The sequence below is a fragment of the Chroicocephalus ridibundus genome, chromosome 4 (genome assembly GCF_963924245.1).
Source record: "Chroicocephalus ridibundus chromosome 4, bChrRid1.1, whole genome shotgun sequence".
Classification (NCBI taxonomy): Eukaryota; Metazoa; Chordata; class Aves; order Charadriiformes; family Laridae; genus Chroicocephalus; species Chroicocephalus ridibundus.
In genome coordinates, this window is record NC_086287.1 from 28,084,053 (window position 1) to 28,104,860 (window position 20,808).

The 20,808-nt window shown below is 43.8% G+C and overlaps 1 protein-coding gene across 3 annotated transcripts in view; it reads left to right on the plus strand.

The window, feature by feature from the left end:
• POMT2 (protein O-mannosyltransferase 2) overlaps positions 1-13,926 on the plus strand; it is a 30,307-nt gene extending 16,381 nt beyond the window's left edge. The window contains exons 13-22 of one of the 3 annotated variants that reach the window (XR_010070845.1): positions 320-471; positions 1,526-1,617; positions 2,704-2,780; positions 3,955-4,026; positions 4,239-4,298; positions 4,511-4,616; positions 6,510-6,650; positions 7,280-7,394; positions 7,998-8,221; positions 12,326-13,926. Coding sequence is in view for 2 of the 3 variants with exons in the window: in XM_063333514.1 (XP_063189584.1) it covers positions 320-471; positions 1,526-1,617; positions 2,704-2,780; positions 3,955-4,026; positions 4,239-4,298; positions 4,511-4,616; positions 6,510-6,650; positions 7,280-7,394; positions 7,998-8,103 (921 nt within the window). In the remaining variant the exon portion in view is untranslated. Of the gene's footprint in view, positions 1-319; positions 472-1,525; positions 1,618-2,703; positions 2,781-3,954; positions 4,027-4,238; positions 4,299-4,510; positions 4,617-6,509; positions 6,651-7,279; positions 7,395-7,997 lie in introns of all 3 variants that reach the window. The other 2 variants (XM_063333514.1, XM_063333512.1) reach the window with 2 other exon arrangements.
• Positions 13,927-20,808: the final 6,882 nt, after the last annotated feature.

Consider the following 20,808-nt stretch of genomic DNA (forward strand, 5'->3'; position numbering starts at 1 on the left):
CCCCATTTAAAATGTAACTCTGAGCCACAGTCAAGTATGAATTGGAAGCAAAAAAAAAAATTAAGGTTGGCAAGATAAACGTGTATTTGTGAGTAGTTGTTCGTGTCTAGAATCATCTCTTCCTGATGGGGAATCTCTTCTGTGAAGTCTGTGTGAGGGTAGCCCGGGCTCCTTTGTTTAGCTTTGCCACCATTAGAATTTCAGAAGTTCGTATTTGCAGTGCTTCAATCTTGTATATCTTCTAGTTGGATTGGTATGTTTTCTTTTTTTGTGTGTTTTGGTTTTGGTTTTTTCCTCCTATGGTATGTTTGCATGATAGAATGGAACAGGAGACTCCAATGATTTCTGGCGGATTGAAGTGGTGGGCAGAAAGTCTGGAAAGCTCATCAAAGTTCTACGGAGTCAGGTCCGGCTAACCCATGTGGCTACAGGGTGTATATTGGGCTCTTCTGGAAAGACTCTGCCAAAATGGTAAATAGCTTTTAATCCTCCTCCACCCCGGCAAGGCCTTGAGCTAATGCGTTCCTTTGCTCAATGGTACTTTTAAACTAAGCAATAACCACGTTTCCTCCATTTCTTTATCTTTAAAAGAATAAAAAAGTAACTAGCTGGTACTAAAGGTATAGCCAGAGGGGGAGATCTGGGTTAGGGTTATGCAGTCTGTTACAGTGAAGGTATACAGCTCTGAAAAATAATATCCCTTACTAGGAGTTTGAAGAGTGGCATGGCGTAGATCTTGTCATCTGGTAAGTCCAGGAGGGGATGACAGATGTGTTCTTCAAGCCCATTTTATCCTCGAGATTCTCAAAAATTGCTAGAAACTGGAGCAGTTCGTGCTGTTCCATACCGTAATCCTGCAAATTTCTTTTTATTGATATTACTTCTGTGCTTGGAAGACCTTCTGCCATTTTTACACACAGCATCTGAAGCATGTGCAACAGTACCAAGCTGCTATTAGCAGGGGTTGTGATTTAATATGTCCTTGGATTACATATCTCATCATTAAAATGAGGTATATGCAGAGACATCCAGACTAATGCGAAGCAAGCTGCTGTTTCTGCAAAGCCGTACTGTGTGGGATGCGAACATGGATCCTGAAGCAGCAGGCTGTGCGGTCATGTTGCTTCTGTTTCCAGAGCAGCCACCGGTACTGCTAGCTTAAGTTTCCCTTCACTGTGTTATGTTAAAAAGGGCTTCTAATGAATCCTGTGGATGCTGAATCATAGTGAGCGCAGGCACATACCTCTGGTGATTGCCTGGTCAGGAATGCAAGCGCCATTTAGACTTAGAAATGTGATTAAAATATTCAGTAGAATTTTGATCTTGGCTGCCTTGCAAATCTGGTTTGGTTTCTACATGGTTCTTAGAGCATGTACGAGCGTGTAAGAATGCAGCTGCTGGGGCTGGGTGGTATGGTAGGTGTTGTGGGGAAGTATAGGGCTAAATGGGGGAAAAATCAGCCATGAACTGGAAATATCGAGTGATCTTTTGCAGGGTGGTGGCTAACTGTTCTGTTTTTCCTCAGGGGTTGGGAACAAGTGGAAGTCACCTGCACACCATACCTGAAGGAGACTCCCAATTCCCTCTGGAACTTTGAAGATCACATTAACCCTAGGTGTAAGTCATTTATTTCTTTTCCCTTTGAGAGTGCATCTTGGCTTGCTGGAAGGGATGAGCTATCAGGTGGCAAGAACTGGTGTTCAGTGTTTGGAATTTGTGTGTTCTTTCCCACCCAAAGCACAAACTTGCTGAACTTGGGCCAGTTGTTCAGAGATGCGTAGCCTTTTGCTACTTCACTGTTTGTACAGTAAGCTGGTGATAATGCTTCAAGTGTAGTGATAGTATAAAAACTTTTTTAAGGATTTTGAGAGCTTCGTGGGTAACAAAAGTATGAAATTTTATAGGCACCACAGTACAAGGTGTAATTTTTAACATCATTGGTTTAATTGGGAATTATTGTCATCAGTATGGGTATATCATATATACTTTAATGATTTTCTTAAAAAGCTAGGATTCACCCTGTTCTGGTGTATTTTTCCTTCTCTTACCAGGGGCATGCTAAATAATGACTTTGCAGTACCATCAAGAAATGAATAGAAGTGTGACAGAGAACTAAGTTTGCCAATAATGACAGATGGCCCTTGCAGCCTCATCCAGGAGTTAGATAGGTGTCACAGCCTCTTTTGGCCTGAATGATTCGATACAATTTTCATCCCATGAATTGCAGATAACTTGGGCTGAGTTCTGAGTTATTAAAAAACCTAGTGTTCTTCATCCTTTCAGATCGACTGTATGCAAACCAAAGGAGAGGAATCCTGGGCTGTTGGCTCGGTAGAATTTCCTCTTCTGTTGTAATGCATTTTACATTCCCGCGCTCATGGCTCACAGATAACCAGCAGCCTATGAACAATATGTCTCTATTTTCAGCTAGAAATACAAATCTGTTTATTTTATGGACTTTTATCTATTTCTCTTGCTCCTGGAAGAACGGAGAAATCTAGGAGTACATCACTTGTGAAATTCACTGGGGGATACTTTTGACTGCAAGACTCTGTGTTTAGAATATGAATGAATTGCATATGGAATTAAAAGAGGTGCTAGAAGCAGATTGTTACAGGAGGAGGGAGATTAGTTTATTATGAAAGAGGCAAATAAAAGTAAACCATATAGATTTCTAATCTATTTTTCTCTCTTTTTCTAAAGTGCCCAATATCAGCCTGGATGTTTTGAAGCCCTCTTTTGCAGAAATTCTGCTAGAATCCCACATGGTTATGATCCGGGTAGGATATCATTAATTCTAGATTATAATTTTCTTCTTTCTTTCTCTTGCATCAAAAAGAAATAGCATTTTCTGAGGTATCTGGGTGGTGGCTGCAAGCTAGGGCAGAATTTACATGCCCCAGCAACCTAATTGAATTTATACTTAGAAAAAGGGGTGGTCTTGCAGCTAAATCTTCCAGAGGTTTTGGGAGCTTTGGGCTTGATGCCTGGATCTGCTGCTGGTGTCATCTAGCTACAGCCTAATTATGTAATCCCTCTGCAGCTGAAATTCAGTTCTGTAAAGGAGAGTTAGAAATTTTCCCTACCCTACTGGAAGGTTTTAAGGTTAAATTAATACTTGTGAGGCATGAGTATATTACTATGGTCAGAGTCAGGAAAAGCAGCTAAACAAAAAGGAGAACGACAAGCGTTTGGATTGAAAATGGAAAACTACTTTTTTAAAAGTTCATCAAGGTGCTGTGTTTTCTGCTTTCTTTTTCCCGATTTATCCCTGAATTAAAAAAAACCAAACAAACAACAAAACAGAGCTGGATTTAATATTTCCCAAGTGGACTACTCTTGCAGTCGTTCTTTGTTCTTTGTGCTCTTGGCCACAGCCCTTCTGCTCCCAGCTCCTCAATCCTTTGTCTGAAGAATAAGAAGTTACTATTTTGAGAGAGGAGTCTAAGGTTTTATTTGCTACTGTTTGTAAAGCTCTTCCCAGATTCTTAAAAGAAAGACGGTAGTCAAGCAAATCGTTATTAATGCTAAGCATTTCCATGGCAACCAGTGATAATGTTGTCTCAGGTAAGGAAGCACCTGCATAAGTTTCCATGGAAATAATCTTTCTGCGGTTTTTATTTCACAGTGGAGGGAAACCTGTTGAAGTAGTCTCTTAATGAGCACAGGTCTTGCTTATGCAACGTGGGTCCTCAGTGACAGAAAAGCTGGAGAAGAGAAGTGAGAGAATACTGCCTCTAATGGTACCTAAAGGACATTTTCACTTGCACAGTAATATTAAAACATTAATTGTCCTCACTGTGGCCGTTTCCAGACGATGACGTTTTTATGTAGTCAGAAAACAGCCTATACTCAGGAAGAGTATTCATGTATGTTTGCTTACCCAGACATTTCTGGGCAGGCTTTGCAGCATAACTGCCTGTCCATTTAAATTTTATCTTGACTTCTCTGTAGGGAAACAGTGGCCTCAAACCAAAGGACAATGAAGTTACATCCAAACCTTGGCACTGGCCCATCAACTACCAGGTATATTGATCAATCCACCTTCCTTTCTGTTTTCAAGGGCTTTTGCTGTGCTTCTTGAAGCATAGCACCTCTTAATTGCATTGAAAATGTTGTTGGTTTTATTTTGTAGCACCTAAGCTTCATGGATGAGACTTTGTCTCACCTTCGACACTGCAAAATACAAACTGGATTGATGCAAGCCCATTTTACTCTCTTCTGGTCTGTTTCCTCAGGGCCTGCGTTTTTCTGGTGTCAATGAGACTGATTACCGGGTTTATTTGCTGGGAAACCCGGTAAGTTGGAGTGGGAGGTTCCAAGCCAGTGTCTTTAGCAAATTTTAGCTTACTCTTGATTCGGCCAGTGACAATGATTCTCTTCTTTCTCCTGCTTGTGGACTGTCTCTCCTGTTGTACTCTTATGCTTGCATGTAGCTTTTCATTTCCTCTCACATGCACGTTCCTTTGTCTATCCTAAAGTCCCAAATCTTTCTTTTTTTCCTATGTAGGTGATTTGGTGGCTAAATCTGGTCACTATTGGTTTATATCTTCTGATAGCAGTTTCCACTGCAGTGACCCTGAAGAGAGGTGTCCAGCTGACATCTGAACTCAAAGGTGAGGTCAGTCTTCCTATCCCTCCTGCACGATAGAATCCCTGTTATAACATCCTTGGTTTCCTGATACGGGAAAGCTCATCCTGGGACTCATCTATTAAAAAAAATAATCTTTTTTTTATATTGTATTAAAACCCTGGCAGTTGAATAAAATACACGCAAGGCAGCTGTATGTACAAAACACTAAGCTATATAGCGCTTTGAAAGTGTAGCACTGAACAATGTGACTGTTAACAAAGGGTTCCATAGTAAACATCATCACTTTTGTGAATAAATCTCACATTTTGCATGGCACACCATTCCTGATGAGTTGCCAAATTTCTTAAGCCTGCAAAACTTGATTGGAAATCCTCAAGTCAGCAGGGACCCTGGGACACCTACTTAGCCAAAGAGAAGAGCTCTGGAGGTGACTCACAGGCAGGAGATGTGATCAGCGGCTCCTCAAAAGTCTTACCACTCTTTTGCTGGAGAGTACAGAGCTGGACTGGGTATAAGCTGGCATCTTAAGGTGATTTAAAGATATGAATCTCAGTAGGCTTTTGCTGCCTTGTTTTCTTGCAGGAAACAAGCTCTTGGATTAGTCCGTAGCTCACATGCCAGCTCTGCTCTGCAGGTGGTCACCCTGCCTGGCATTGGAGTTGCATAAGAACTGCTCAAGAGTCAAGATGTTGGCCGCAGTTGCTGTCAATTACATGATTACTGCAGTTCAGAAATAACCAACTGCATATCTGTTGGAAAGACTATATTTGATCTGGACATAACAGCGGGAGAAGGTGGTAAAACGTATGTCAGGAAAACCCTCCTGATGCAGAGATCTACTGGTCCCATGATTTTTAGTTTGTTCTGCTTTGCAGGCTTCCAAGGTGTTTTTTCTAGTAAAGACACTGACCCCACATAGGTTACTGATAATAGGCTTCCTTTTCACAAATGCCTTTTGTGGGCACCTTAAAAGTGTGTGGATGGTAGGAGTTTGTGTGCCAAGGGTGGAAAACTACTGAACTTAGGTTATCGTACAATGTCCACAAGGAAGAGAATGGGAGCTTCGTATCTCAAAAAGTTTAATAGTGACCAGGACAGATCTTCAGCAAAAATACTGCAAGGGACTACTCTATCGGCTGTAGAGGAGACAGATCAGTTGGATCAGTGCCCTGCTCTCAGGCTCTGCGTGTGCTCTGTACTACTGTAGCATGCACCGTGTTTTGAAATGAGGAACGTTTCCTGATCTTTATGAAAGTAAATGGCAAATGCAAGGGATGCAATGATCCTTTATTATGTCCAATGCCAAGGCTGCAGAGCTTTTCACAAACCCTAATAGGTCATACTTTGACCATTCCAGTTTGCATCAATGGTTGCTTTGTTTTGTAGATCTCTTTGTGGGACGTGAATTCTGAAACGTGATGTGAAACTATTCCATTACACAATAAATTATTGGCTAAGCTGCATGCAGACACCAGAGCTCTCAGTCCCTTCCACAGGCTCTGGAAGCTAGGCAACATTTCTTTCCAGGAAAGGCTGGCAAAGTCATCATCTTGATGGCTTGTAGTCTCATTGCAGAGAGAATAAAAAAAAATCAGAAATTGGAATGACGTAATTAGTCTGATGTACGTCCTCAGAAACTGCAAGTTCACTCTTAACACAGGGCATGGTCAACCTCCTGCCAGTCCCTTGAGACTTACGCCTTTGTGTATCTTTTCTGGTAACTGTTCTCATGAAGAGCGTTTGTATGTTTATAAAGAATGCAGCTAGGATGTTGTAGAGGCTTGGAGCGATTTCAGACAAGTACATGACTTCCTGCAAAGATCATTCCCATTGAGTTTACTTACTCTGATAAGGCTTGCAAATAGGAACTGTAGTTGAGTTTTTCTCTGCTGAAGTGTGTTTATTTGTGTTCCAGAATTGTCCAGAGTTGTGCTACGTGGTGGAGGACAGATCACGCTGGGCTGGCTTCTTCATTACCTCCCTTTTTTTATGATGGGACGTGTTCTCTACTTTCACCACTACTTTCCTGCCATGCTTTTTTCCAGCATGCTGACAGGTAAAATACTAGAGTCTGGGAGAAGAGAATTCTGTTAAATGGAATGTTTTCAGACCAAAAAGTATATATTTTTTTAAATGGGTTTTCTGGTTGCTTGTACAAAGTACTTGAAAACATTGACTAATTCAAAATGTTTTTCACAAAGCACGTTGCAGTGCCAGATTGTCTTTTTTTTGTTTGTTTGTTTGTTTTGTTACCCCCCTAAAGAGGCAGTCATGTCTAGTGCTTAGGGCATTTAAATTTAGAGAGATGATTCCTGTTCTCTGCTGTGTCACTGTTCTTACACATGCTTTTCTACAAGTTCCCTTTGTTCGCTGCCCCCACTTTTTCTGTCATGTCTGTTCATAGTTCAGTCTTGGTAGTTTTTCCTGTGGTTTTGTAACAACTTAGCATGCTGGGACCCATATCTCTTTTGCATTTATTCAAATGGAAAGGTAGGAAAAAAGAATGTTCTGCCGATACAAGCCAATCCCTATAGTTCTGAAGGTTACCAAGGTAAATTAATTTAAAAATTGACAAGGTTTTCTGGTATTAACCAGAAATTTGTCAGCCCGCTCTATGGCTGAACATAGCAGCTCTGTTCTTTGGCCTCTGCGTTGCTCCTGACTTCTACCTCTTCCTTCTCCTAGGAATCACCTGGGACACACTACTGAAGTTCTGCGCTGGGTTCTTGTCACCCAGCACTACAGCTAGAAAAGTATATGGAGGGGGCTTCGTGGCACTGGTTCTGCTCATCACGTACAGGTAAGTGCTGAAAGCTGAACTTTCCTGAATGTGTGACAATCACTGTCTCAGTGGAAACCTGTTAATTATCCATGGCCTTTGTCTCTGCCTCTCTTCTCTGTTGAACTTGTCAGACCTCATCAAGCCCAATTCTAAACCTTCAAAATTTGATTAGATCAAATTTTAGATTAAATGCATCTGTGTCCCAGCAATACATTATACAACATTAAAACATCGTCCCATTGCAGGGAATCTTTCTTGTATCCCAACACTCAATGTGAACACTCTGTTTTCCTCCAGACCCGCAGCTCAGTGGTTTCTGATTGTAGTCCCCGTGTCAGATGGTGACACATCCCTCAAACACAGGCAAATTCTTCATTGCTGTAGGCTTTCTCAGCTGGCTTTTCTCCAAAGAGAAAAGCTTGCTAAGAGAAAATGCCACCTATGCTAAAACTGTGTACTATGTATATATTGTCTTCAGCAGAGATTAAAAGGTCCCCAGTGGATCTTAGACCAGCACAAAACCAAAAGTCCCATAGGACATCTGTATGGACTAATCTGCTGCAATGTTTTTGAGATGGAAAACTGTTCAGTCCCTGATGGGCATTTGGTTTCTTTCCACAGCTTCTACCTCTTCCATCCTCTGTCCTATGGGATGATAGGACCCATGGCCTCTGACCCTAGCAGCCCCATGGCAGGGCTCCGGTGGATGGACTCCTGGGAGTTCTAGAGCCAGCAAAGGGAACCTGGGAACAGTGGATGAGAAGCATGAGATCTGCTGCGTGTCAGGCTGATTCTGGTGCTTTGGAAACATGTAACTGTAAAATGCCCTCTCTGGACAACTCTGGGTATAGTAGCCCTGTTGCTTTGACGTTTGTTTGCACTGCCTGCATTGGAAGATGCAGAGGATGACCATGATAAGGTCCTCTTAAAAAGACTCATGTCCTGAATCCTTAGGTTGTATTCCTGGACAACTGTCTGCTTAAATCTCAATTCTTTTGAGCAATATATATCAGTCAAACAGCAGTGGCATTCCAGCAGTCAGATCAGTACCAGTTGGAGGCTGTGTGTATGCCTGTTTGTGTGTGTGTGTCTTCCTTCTGGGAATCTAAGTAGCATTGCAGTTTGAGTGCCAGACGGTGTCTGAGACATTAGGAGTTTTATCATGATTAACAAGCTTTCTTATGGCAAGGTTTTTTGAAAGCTTCATGTAAGTATCTGGGGACCTCCATTCTGTCCTGTCCTGGCTGTCTGTGGTTTTTTGTTCTGACCCTGGATTTTTAGAATTTGACTGAAAGGGGTCTGCTTGAAATCTCCTGAGCCACTGTGCCTTGCCTGTCTCCCAGGCCCTCTGCAGACAGAGGAGAGTGAGATTTTTTTTTTTATCCCTGTACACTGTCTTGCTTTCTGGTCACCTTTAATCATTTATAACAATCACCTAGCAGGCCTGTGTTCAGAGCCAGACTGTTTCAGCTCAGCACTTTGCAGCTTTTTTGCAGTTCTGTCTGGAACTGCTAAGGATATTACAGTGGAAATAGCAGGCAATTTATCTTCTGCCCAGTATGCTGTGAAGACTGGTTTTTTGTGGGTGTACTAGAGACTGAAATGATAGCTTGGGAATTTTACAGAGAGCTGTCATTCATGTTTTGAAACCAGCTATTCCAGTGCCGGTATCTGTGCTTTTAAGGGGAAGGCTTCATCTTAATGGGGCATCTGCAAAATTGGCTGTCAGTGCCACAGTGTCTACGCACTGTATTCCAGCAAGTTCCCTCTCATAGATGGCTGACCGTCAAATTACTGTGTTGAAGAAAATGTGAGGCCAGGCAAAAATTCTTTGTCTGCTAAGTGTCAAGAGCATTGGGTGTTGAATCCACCCCTTCCAAGAAAGCAGAAAACTATTTATCAGGTGCCTTTCTCCTAAGTTAGGTCTATTTTTGTAAATGTTCCTTTCTTTCCATCTCCTACTCTTCATCCAACTTCAATTTCTTGTCACAGTTCAAGGTTGCTACCTTGTAGCATCCAACATGAATGGCAGTTAGACCCCAGCTGTGTTCCTGTCTCAAGAAGTAATATTTGCAAAACTCTTTTGTGTACGTTTCAAGAAACTCAAGCCTTTTATTTCAGAATTCTTGCTCTGCTTCTCAGCCTTGCATCAAAATTACAGGTACAGGGAGAGCAGCAGCAAAGTATGTCGCATCTTTAAATACTAATTGTGCATTCGTTTCTCTTACCAAGCCTTGAATTCTAATGTATTTCCTATGACACAGAAGGGCTGTGTTAACATAGTTGTTCTGTGTGGGGCACTGAGACTCCAGTCAGACTTGCCTTCATTCCTCTTTAATAGAGATCCATAGCATTGTTCAGTAAGGCAGCTGCTTGCTATTGTAAGGCTCTGGCTTGGTGTGTCACATCTCTTGCCAGAAGTTGACTCCTGTAGACACTAACTCAGGTGGTATGGGCCTATGCTTTTGATTCTAAAGGTTTTGAGTTAATCACCTGCTGGTAATACATGGTGGGAAGTCATTGCGCTAATTAGCTACTGGGTTTGATGGTGCTTTTCCACTTGCTGTTGCAGGAAGTGCTCCCAGCTGCATGAGCCAGAGGTTCACAGAGGCGATGTATAGGCAAGAAGGATGAGGGAGAAGGCTGCATACTCCGTCAGAGCCTGCTTGATCTGACAGCAGCTGCAAATTGTTAACTATTGGCAGCATGGCAGGCAGACAGTGCAGTGCTGCCTTTGCAGTAATGCAATTCAGCATCTTCTACTCTTGGTGAGATTATCGGCTTAATACCTTGCTATCCTGAATATGAGCTTTCCCTAAAGTAGTCCTATTGCCATGGGGAGGATTTGCCAGAAGAGCTGATTTAAAGCTGTGATTTAAAGTGTAGAGTTTTTCCCAGCACATACAATCACACACTTGCCCTTTACACAGAAAGAACAACAAAGAAAACTTAGAAACTTGTGTTTTGGTATGACAGTTTCTAACACTCCTTATTCATTAAATTAAATCTGCGGAAAAGCAAAGATTGACTTGGAAACCTTGGTTACTTCAGTTGTTATGAACGGGTCAGCTTTGTAGGAGCTGCCTGTGGAAGATGAGCCAGTTTGTTCCTTGGCCAGGGTCCTTCTGTCCTTTATTGCTAATGATCTTTTGGGTGGGAATTGGCGGCTGAATTTGGGGATGGGCCAGCTGAAGGTAGGCAATTTTGTGCTCGCATCCCACCTTCCTGTGCACAAGCTGAGCTTCTGTTTCAATACAGACAAACATTTATTTATTTTTTTTTTTCTTAGGACTGCCATTTCAGAAATCCTCTGAGAGCGCTTAATTGGTGTTTGACACCAGCCTGTTTCTTAGGCCTTGTGTTGCGGGTAAGGGGGTGGAGGCATACAGTGAAAAAAGTCTAGCTATTCCACAAGAGGGAGCAGCCTTCAACAGAATCTTTTTTTTTTTTTTTCTCATTTAAAATGTGGAGATAAAAGTATTAAAAGGTCTACATTTGAAGACTAGAGGGCAGACATTTCCTCTGCACCCTCTGGACTCCAAGGATTGCATTTTCACATAAGTGTAAATTGATGTTGCTCTGTTTTCTTTCAGAAGAAAAATACTGAAAAATTGTTTTAGTTAGAACTTGACCTTCAGTATTTGCTTCTCAAAACAAAACCTGTCAGGCCATAGCTGGAGCATAATAGTAACCAGTATTTTTGTGAGGTCAATAAAATACAATAATTGTGATTCCCTTATTGACTCTGACTTAAAATGTCCAAGTGGTGCAGACGTGAGGTGACGAGTGCAGCGCACTCTGCTTTCTGAATGGAATTTGGGCTGCTTCCGTTCAGTTTCTCCGTTTGTGCTTGTGGAATGAGTTCAGGTTCATTTTGATGATTGCTTATTAGTCCTCTTCCCCGGTCATGTGAAAAATAGCTAACGGTGCTTTCTGAGGCCAGAAGATGCTGTTCTCTGGAACAGCTGCTCTCTTTGAACTTTGCTTGGCGGGGGCTCCTTTTATCACTGGCAAAGTATTTTGATCAAACTGTATCCATGGATTCAAATCACAAAAAGCTGCGGGCTGCCGCGTTCCCTACTTCAAATTCTTTTTTATGTGTAAACTCTGTTTTCACCTCTTCAGTCTTTGGAGGATAGATAGAAGGCCTCTAGGCTCATCTAGCTTCATCCTAGACACTCCATCCATCTTAAAAAGTTTCTGTTAACAGTTGCTTCAGGACACCAGTATGCACACAACTATTCCAGCAGCAGGGACTGGCCTATTTCCAGGAACTGGACTACTTATGCTATGAGACACAGATGTGACTGTGAGGAGGATTTGAATGGAGATTCCTGTGCCAAGGTTGCCCTTGGTCCAGGTGTGGAGGGCTTTTGTGTCGTGCGCTGCTTACCAGCATTGTTCACAGCCCTGTGGGTGGGAGAGCCACCACCACTTTCTCGTCTGCAGAGAGTTTTTCTTTTTGCATCCTAATTGGAAGGGCTTATTGATGCACAAAGGGCATTGACAGGATCTGTCTTTTTATATCCCCATCCTTCCTTCCTCTTCTTCACCTGTGCCCCAAAGTACCAGATGCGTCTTTGCTTCTCCTCCAGTTTTCAGGCTGCGCGTTCATTTCCTATGGGTGCCTGAACAAGGGGTAGGACAGGACACCTCATAGTATCCTGAGTGGATGAATACCTGTCACATACTGAGAGCAAACCCAGAATCTTGTTATGGAAAGGTAAACAAATATGTTTTTTGACAGTTCCTTCCTGTATCCCTCTGAGAATTGTTTTCAAGGGACTTGAGAGTGAACCAGCCGTCAGCATGGAGACACAGGCATTTACCTGAAATTCTCCATTGCCACGCTTAGCAGCTTCCCCTCCAGAGGCCGTGTCTGTGTGACTTACCCTCTGGGTTGGCACTCTGCACACAAATACAATTATAACACTCTTTACTCCTCTCAGGGTCCTGCTGGCAATGTGAAAATCTCCTTAGCAGTGCCCTGTGCCTCCGCCAGCTGGTGAAAATAGGTAAGATTTTTTTTCCCCCCCCTTTCCAGCAAGTGACCCAACACATTGGCAGGTGTATGTCATGAAAGCAAAAATGTGTAGACTGTTAGAACATCATAAGGCTCTTTCCTGCTGGGAAAGGAAGGCTGAGGATAAGAACACCACCTCCATAGCACACTGCTCTCTTCGGGAGGTTGTGGGCTGCAAGCAGTCGACACTGTAAATTGCCTCTGTCTTCTTTAAAGTACAAAGACTTTGGTTGCATGGTTGGTTGTGAGTTGCTTTAGTTTTTAAAATCCCTTATGCTCTTTTCTTGAATGTCAAGGGCTATGACTGTCTCAAATAATATCTGAGGTAGGGGACATAATAGCACAGAAACCACTCCTGCTGAACTTGTAATTGGTCCTAAAACTTTACCAAGTGAGTTTATTGTGTTTTACAAGAGGCGCTGTTTAGAGCCATCTTTGGAGAACTTGCCCCTGACTGAGCAAGAGTTTGGAGCCGCAGTGAGAGGGGTTCTTTTGTAGTTCTGTCCTATATTCTGAACCTTTCCTACTAATGCTGTGTGTGTGCACGTGTGTGCATCTGTCCATGAACTGAATATCTTCTAACTAAAGTGTAATTACTGCACCATACAGTGTGGATGGGAGAATGTTCCCTTGAGCTATAAATGTATTTTGTACAGGAGATGTGGAAAATGAGCTAGAACTTGGAATTTAATTTTGTAATAAATACCTCTTCTTTCAAGTATTCTCTTTGCATTTAGATCTTGGGGTGTTTTTTTTCTGCTTTCCTCTCCCTCACATGCATACTTGAAGTAGCAACATGAACTTTAAACAGACCCGTTGGAGAGTTTGATCTAGGACAACAGTGACCGACGTCAGCTTTTAGCACACAAATGTTGCTAGACTGCAATTCTAGGAGGTCATGTTTTACTGCAGTCCAAGTGATGTGCTGATAAGTGCAGTGGGAAGTGAAACTGGTACATTCGGATGCGAATGAAGTGCTGTCTGTTGAAGCGGGTTTATTTCTGCATGTTAAAGACGAGTTAAATTGTAAATATGTCTAATATGTCAGGTTCAATGGGTATATTCAGCAAGCTTCTGGTCGGTTGCTTATGAACGCTTCATTTGACAGATCAAGCACTTTATTCAGGAACCCAACATTTTCTGTAAATCATTCTTATGTTGGGTGTGCAGTGTCTATAACATTTGACTGATGCACAATTCTATACAAATGAGGTCCTTGCAGTGAACTAAATGCAAGCATCTGTAATAAAATTGGAATGCTGTAAATCAGAATCCAGCTCTATGCCAGGCTGTAGTGACGGGGCAGTGTATACTTCTAAGTAGTGTAACAAAGGGTTGCCATCCTTGGAAGGGGGGGAACAAGATGGGGAAAAACAAAATACAGCTTTCTTATTTGGGGCTACGCATTGATGCCCAGACCAGAGCCAACCAGTCGGTTTAGACATGTTCCAAGGGCTGCTAAAGTAAAGCCAGGACAGCTAGAAACTGGACTGTGGCCTGCGCAAGGTTATACGATAGACTAAAAAGCCTATTGACATCTAGTATTGCTTCAGCAAGTGCAAGGTGGTCTTTGGATATCGTCTGATCGGGGCTGTTGTTCTGGAAGGAAGGACTGCTGATACAGTAGCTGTGGTAGAGTGCAGGGGGATGACCAGAAGTAAAACGCATGAAGTACTGTTCAGAAAATGCTGATAATATCTGAAGTAAAATTTTACTTCTGACTGCCCTCTAAAGGAAGAATGGCTTCTTTCTGCAGGTAAGTGATTTCACATGGGTGGACACTGGTGACTGATTACATTTTGCATTTTTCCTGAACCTGCTGGGTTTCTAGGCTTCTAGATTCCAGTCGTCATCCCATTGCATGTTCCTCAATAAGAATGGGGCCGCCTTATAACCTAGTGTTTTAATACAGAGTTTGTGCTCTGTCTTCAAGCTGCTTGCTTGATCTCTTTGCTAACCAAATAGAAACTTTCAATGCAAGTTGCTTTCTCTTGCTCTCAAACCTCCTGTGCCTCTTTTCTCATTTTCTTTGGTTTGCCTGTATGTTTTCCCAAACTACACTGTCATCTGATACCAGTCTCCCCAACTCCATATGCTGAAATAAACCTTCATTGCTCCTACCACTGCTTCCTGGTTTATGTCCAGGGACTGCGGTTGTCATACACTTTGGAGTTGTTTCCTAATACACCATCTCTATCTCTGTAGCTCTGCCCCATGTAATGCATGCTCTGGAAACAGAAAGGTTGTGCTTTAGCTGTACATCAGTCTACCAAGTGTTATGATTGCTGTAAATTGCTTTTTCTATATTTACCATTTTTGCAGTAGTTGTTTTATCTCCAGATTTTATCTGAAGCTAGTCATCCTGCCGTCTTGCAGCTGACATCCTTGCAGATGAAAAAAGGTAGCTTTCAGGCTTCATTCATCTGACCTTTGTTTTCACCGTGTATTTTAGGATGAGGTGGTTCTGAAGAACCTGTTTTTCTCCATTGACCAGAAAGGGAGTTTAGGTTACTTGCCCATATGAAGGCATCTGTGTTGGGCCAGCTGAGTCCCACCCTGGCACTGTGCTGATCCCTTGGAATACTTTAGGGACCATAACTATTTGGCTACAAGGTAGAGAAGGAAACTGGCGGAGAAGTGAGGAGGAGTTGGTTGAGATGAGAATGTGAACACACAAAGATGGTACATCTTTCTTTAAGACTTCTGAATTCTGTGAGAACAGCGAAATAAAGCCAGTGCGGTTGAAGAAAGGGAATTTAAACAATTTGATAACTTCCAGGCAAAACCCCATTGGAAGGAAGTCTGAGGAGAGATATTTAAATAAAGGAGACCAAGAGCACAAGCACCAACTATATCCCAGCGCAAAGCAAGGCCGGGAAGAACCTGAGAAGCCAAAGATGAGAAGCTGAGTTACAAGTTCTTAATTGACTTCAAATACAAGAGAGAGGGATCCAGAAAGTGACAACTCAAATTACTAAGGGCTGCTATGGAACAGTCATGTGGAGGGGGAAAGCAAAAAGGCTGCTTCACAAAATGAAGACGTAATGAGGAATATCAAAGTTAATGAAAAACTGTCAGGATGTAGGTAATAAGAGACGGATCGAGAATTAGACCACAACTTGGCAGAGATGGAAAGGCATGAACTGATGGATCACCCTGAGAAGTTATACACCCGTCTTCAAAAGCTTTTAAAATAAACTCCCTACTGGGTTTTTCATTATTTTCTCTATGTGGTTTTTATCAAGCTAGTTAGTTTCTGCCTTACTTAATCATCCTGTTTGGCCTTTTTGAGTGTTGCCACTTTATACTCCATATGTCTGCTGATTTTTCCTTGTTTCAAGCATTATTAAAAAATAAAAATAAATAAAATTAACAATAAGTGGGTTGGAGATACCCTCGGGCAGCTCTTGTAGGACTCATGGGTGCAAGCTCTCTGTGCCTGCTGATTTTAAGTCTTTATTGCTAACAGTTGCTGTTTAACATCCTATTTAGTTACTAATGGGTTGGAAAGCGCTTCATGATGTGGCATAAGTACATCGTTCTCCTCAAGACAGAGCCACAATATTTATTCAACGCTTAGGCATTTTTGACTCTGGAGTTTGCAGGTGCAAAACTTCTCACTGAATTAGAGAATATTTTTGACAGAGCTCCAAAACTGGAATGGCTTTAGGTGGGGAGCAGACGACCTCAAGCAGAAAAGGAATCCCACACATAGAAGCAATAACACATGGGGTTTGCTTTGAGAGCAGATGGCTGAACGCAAAGCTGAAAGGTTGTGATGCTAGCACAGCCTTGCCATCAAGGAATGGGTGCAATTAAGTGCAAAATTTTTTTTTTTTTTTTTTTTTTTTTTTAAATAAATCAAGCAAAGACACTGTTCTGGGAGACAACTGCTGTAGGTCAAATGATTGTAGGAGACGCCCTGGTCAATAGCATCAATTCAAATTGCAAGAAGGAGGGAAAGAAGAGACAGAGTTGAGATCAGAGAGAAGACAACAGTGAGCACTTCAGAGACTGGCACCAGCAGCGCTTCTGAAACAAGACAAATCCAGAGGGGGAACACAGAGGAGGCTCCACTGGGAGTAAAGCATCCTTTCACCAAGCTTTTGCCATGAAGGATGATTCAGTCTGGAAGTATAAGGACAGTTGGAGGGAGATCCAAGCCCGTGTGCACTGTCCCGAGGTAGGACAGAAGCCATGTAACTGTGCTGACACAGCGCTTGCCAAGTTGCCAGGTGTATTAGCTGGAGGACCATGTTTGAGCTAATGAGGCTGCAGAGCTTTGGGACCACAGCTGCTTGCATCCCACCAGCTGGGAGTGTGCACACCTCTGTAGTTGTGTCTTGTTGTCAAATTCAGCTTTAGGACGAGACTGACATGGTAGATGATAGACTTTTGAACTCACTTTGGTAGACCGACTTACAAATGGCAGGAGTTGCTTCTTGGAAGATCACAGCCTGGTAGGGGGGTAGCAGCTGGTGGATCATCATTGTGCTAGAGAGCACAAGGTGAATAACAACCAAGGTAAGGTCTCGGCATCTGTAAGTGACAGACATGGTTCAACAGCCTCATAAGTCAAAAATACTCAGGCTAACAGCTCTCTGCGTGGTCCCCTTTGCCTTCTCTCCCCGCTTCATGCCCTATCAACCTTGGATTGTTTTCACCTGCCTGTACAAACTTTCCCCAGCTGGTCCTGGGAGATCCAAGCTGAACCTGGGGGTGACTAGCAGCAAATAGAAGTCAAAAGATTGTGTTTTCATTTTATTCTGTTGTTGAATCCTCTCCCATGCACAGTTCCTCCTCCCTTTGCCTATCCCTCTCCCCTTCGCCCAAATCTTCAAGGTCGGTAGTGCTGTCCTGCTCTCCCCGCAGGCACGGTGGCAGCCAGCGAGCTCTGCAGCTGTTGCCTTCATCTTTTTATGGGCAAGATTATTCCCTCCTGCATCTCTTTTGCTTCATGTTATGCAACTGCGTTTCATGTTTGCTTTGCTACTAAGCTGTGCCGTGCCATGGCCTGGGGGGGTGTAGCTTGAGAAGGCTGCTGGGAACTTGCATGACTTCTGCTATCACCTGAGGATGGGAATGGGAGTCTGGGGAAAAGAAGAGCTGCCGCGGTCTGTGGATTTGAGACTGGGGGCAAGGGGGAAGAAATGGGATTAGCCGAGCCCAGGAGTCCATCTCCAAGGTGAGCAGGGAGAGCCTGAAGCAGCTAGATCAGAGTGGCATTATTCATGAGGACTTGCAGATGTAGAATGGGAAATGAACAAGGTCCAAAGGGGATCTGGGTTTGTTGGCACGGCACCGGGGGTGAAAACTGACGGCGCTGCAGCAGCACGTGCAAAACAGCCATCCCTGGGCCAGGCCGATGTGGTTTTCCTTTGGGAGGGAGGTCTGTTTTCCAGGGGCCTGAACCCTGAGTGCAGGGTTGGGGACAGGCGTTTACGAGCTTACTCCCAATTCTGTCACACTGTTTTACGTGCTTTGGGTAAGTTTCTTTCCCTGTGGGTAAACTGAGGCACTGAGCAAATAAAGCCAACACTTGGCAAGGAGAGTTACGTGTGTTGGTATTGTAATTTGAAGGTGCCGTAGATTACAATAATGAGGCCCACTAGAAGTTAAAAACATTGCATAAAACTGTCTTCTTCCAAAGCACAAAAAAAGCTTTATTGTTTTTTTTGTGGGTCAGCGAGTTTCTCCAGAAATCTGCCTCCCCTTTCTTCAAGTGGCCTAAAGATGATTTTGGAGAATTCTGTGCTGCTGACCTGGTTCTTCACCCATGACAGCTCCAGCAACAGTCTTGCAGAAATCCAAGAACATCTCAGGAAAGAGCCGTGCTGCCAGGCTGGGTACAGGGAGCCAAGGGAGCTGGGGACCATCAGAAGAAACCCTCGGACCATGGAAATGTTTGCAGTGTTCAACCTCCTGATGCGTCCTGGGGCTCGTCATGCTTGAAGGCTCACAAAATACTTGAACAAGAAGGGAGGTTTCTTTGTTTGTTTGTCCTTGTACTTTAAATCCTCTTTGGACTCCACTTGGGCTGTCAGCACCTCAGTGCTCTTGCAGCAGGAGGAACTCCTCTGACAGCCACGTAGCTGCAAGGGAGAAGCTGCTTTGTACGCAGGGAAGAGCAACTGTGTCTCCTGAGCCCTTGCTCTTTTAAGTTATGTGAACGGCGGGTTCAGATGTTTCTTACCCCTGAGCTCTCCTTGTCTCCCACCTCAAGACCCTCCTTACAGCTCCCTCTTCCTGTGCTGGAAGATTGGTGCTGTCACAGGGAAAACAAACCTGCTGGATTTATTAAGGGAGAGAGGATGTACCAGTGCCAGAAGGCAACAAAGGGACAATTGACTGTTCAGAGGGGCAGGGAAGGTGGGGAACTGCTCATGAATGTGCCCGTACCCTGCCCAGAAGGAGCTGGTGCTGGGGGCAGGGGAGGAATTCACTCCCTTTGGTCCTTAGACTCTGCTGAGTGTCATACCAGCGTAGGCTTTGGGTGCCAACAGATGGGCAGTGGTAGGGCCAGCCCACTGCCCCTTCCGTCAGCTGGGGCACCCATATGTTCCATGGAAGGAGAAGACATGTCACATTCAGCGCTCTCATTGCTGCTGTTATCTCTAGTCTGTTTTGACACTTGCGCCTTGTCTGCAAGCACTCAGCGTGCAGCCACCATCTGCAGCATGGAGGGAAGGTGTGTGGGGGAAGACTTTTGGACAAAAGCCACCATTTTCCCGTGCTGTCACGGCTTCACTGCTATTGTCCGAGATACCGCTGCCACCAGGAGCAATGGCTGAACCTGCATTTTGCTGTTGTTTTGGGATGCGGTAGCTGGTAAGGTGCCTGCATGGACCCAAAGAGAGGTGTCCCATATCCCAAGTAAGCTTTAGGAGACAATCACTCTTAACTAGAATAACTTGCCTTCGCGGTGCTTCTCTTCCTTCGCTATCGGCTAGGGCTGAATATATTCAAAATGTTGCTAGGCAAATATTCGGTCTCAGTTGCTGCTCTGACTGCGTATATGTGCTTCAACTCTGCTCCTGGGTATCCTGTGGTCTAGGGAAGTCTCTCCGCTCTCCTTTCCAGCGCCCTGGCAGCACAGCACTGCCCACTTCTGCTCCCCCTTCTCCTTAGCAGGGTCAGGCTGAAGGGTCCAGCCAGGCTCTGGTGGAGCTCCATGGCTGTGTGGTTGTGACAGCAGGCTGAAATGTCAGAGGAGCTTGCGCAGATGCCTGTAGGATGATACTTCGTGCTCTTTACTGGCGCGCTTGATCAGCTGCAAGACAGCTAAAGGTTAATGTTTGCGTTGGCACTGCTGGGCTGGTGTTCGCTGCCCTGCTCAGATTAACCCGGTGTTTCCCGCTGCTCTTCCAGACTCCTTGCAGCTTCGGCAGTTATCATCACCCTGATTTATCATCAGTCCCCAGCGTGAATGTTTCCTTTGCAATCATACAGCTAGGACACTGTTTTAGTGGGAGCTTGTTGTGGACCAGAAGATGGTGGCCAACAGCAGGAAGCGCTGCGGGCCAGCAGGTTTGCATGTTCCGATGCCCCAGCCATGAGATGGCCGTGCAACTTGTGACTTTTTTTTATTCTTGAATGCTTTCTATTTATCCCCTGTTCTCTAAGAATATAGGTGCATAGACGTCGTATGCTTTTCAGGCTTTTCTTAGTTATCGTGAAAACTAAAATCCTGTATTTTTAACAGAAGCCATGATTTTGCATAAGCCATTTACATCTTTCCAGGACCTGGGACCTTTGACAATAATTAAGTCTTTCAAAACAGGGCAAACCTGGAGCATCATTTGTTTTCTGGCTCAGCAGCCAGAGATCTGCAGCATTTGTGAGACTCCCCAGTCCCACCTGACAGTTCAGTTTCTTTGTGAGTTTTGTTGGACTCTCCAGCTTCCTCTAATGTATATGGAGCTTTTCCTGTACAGCATCTTGTCTGGTCTGCACTGAGAATGAGGGGTCTCAAAATCCCAAGGAAACAAGTAATTTATTTTGGCACTCGCAGAGATGTCTCGGGTGGCTTCTTACTGTCACTGCAGTCAGTGCTGTCACTCTGGCTGTTTAGGAGAAAGGCCCCTGGGAGGCAAGCTGGGGCTGGCGCTGAGGATGTAGCACTGTGGCTTTGAACTTATCTCCTTCCAGAGATTATTTTCAGTATTCCAACAAGAAGAACCTCCTTTCTGCTGCCACTGAGTTAACGTGCTCCTGGGTTGGGTCGGAGGCTGCTGTCTTCTCTCCTGATTACAAGAAGTCTGATGTGTAGAACCAGAACTTGTAGTAAGATCAGCACAATTGTTACTTCAGAGCGGATTGTGATGGTTTCAGTAATATTTGTGCTTTTATGTTGCTCGCGTCCTTCTGACACCCTTTACTTGCATGACTGCTCTGGCTTTCCTGGCTTCT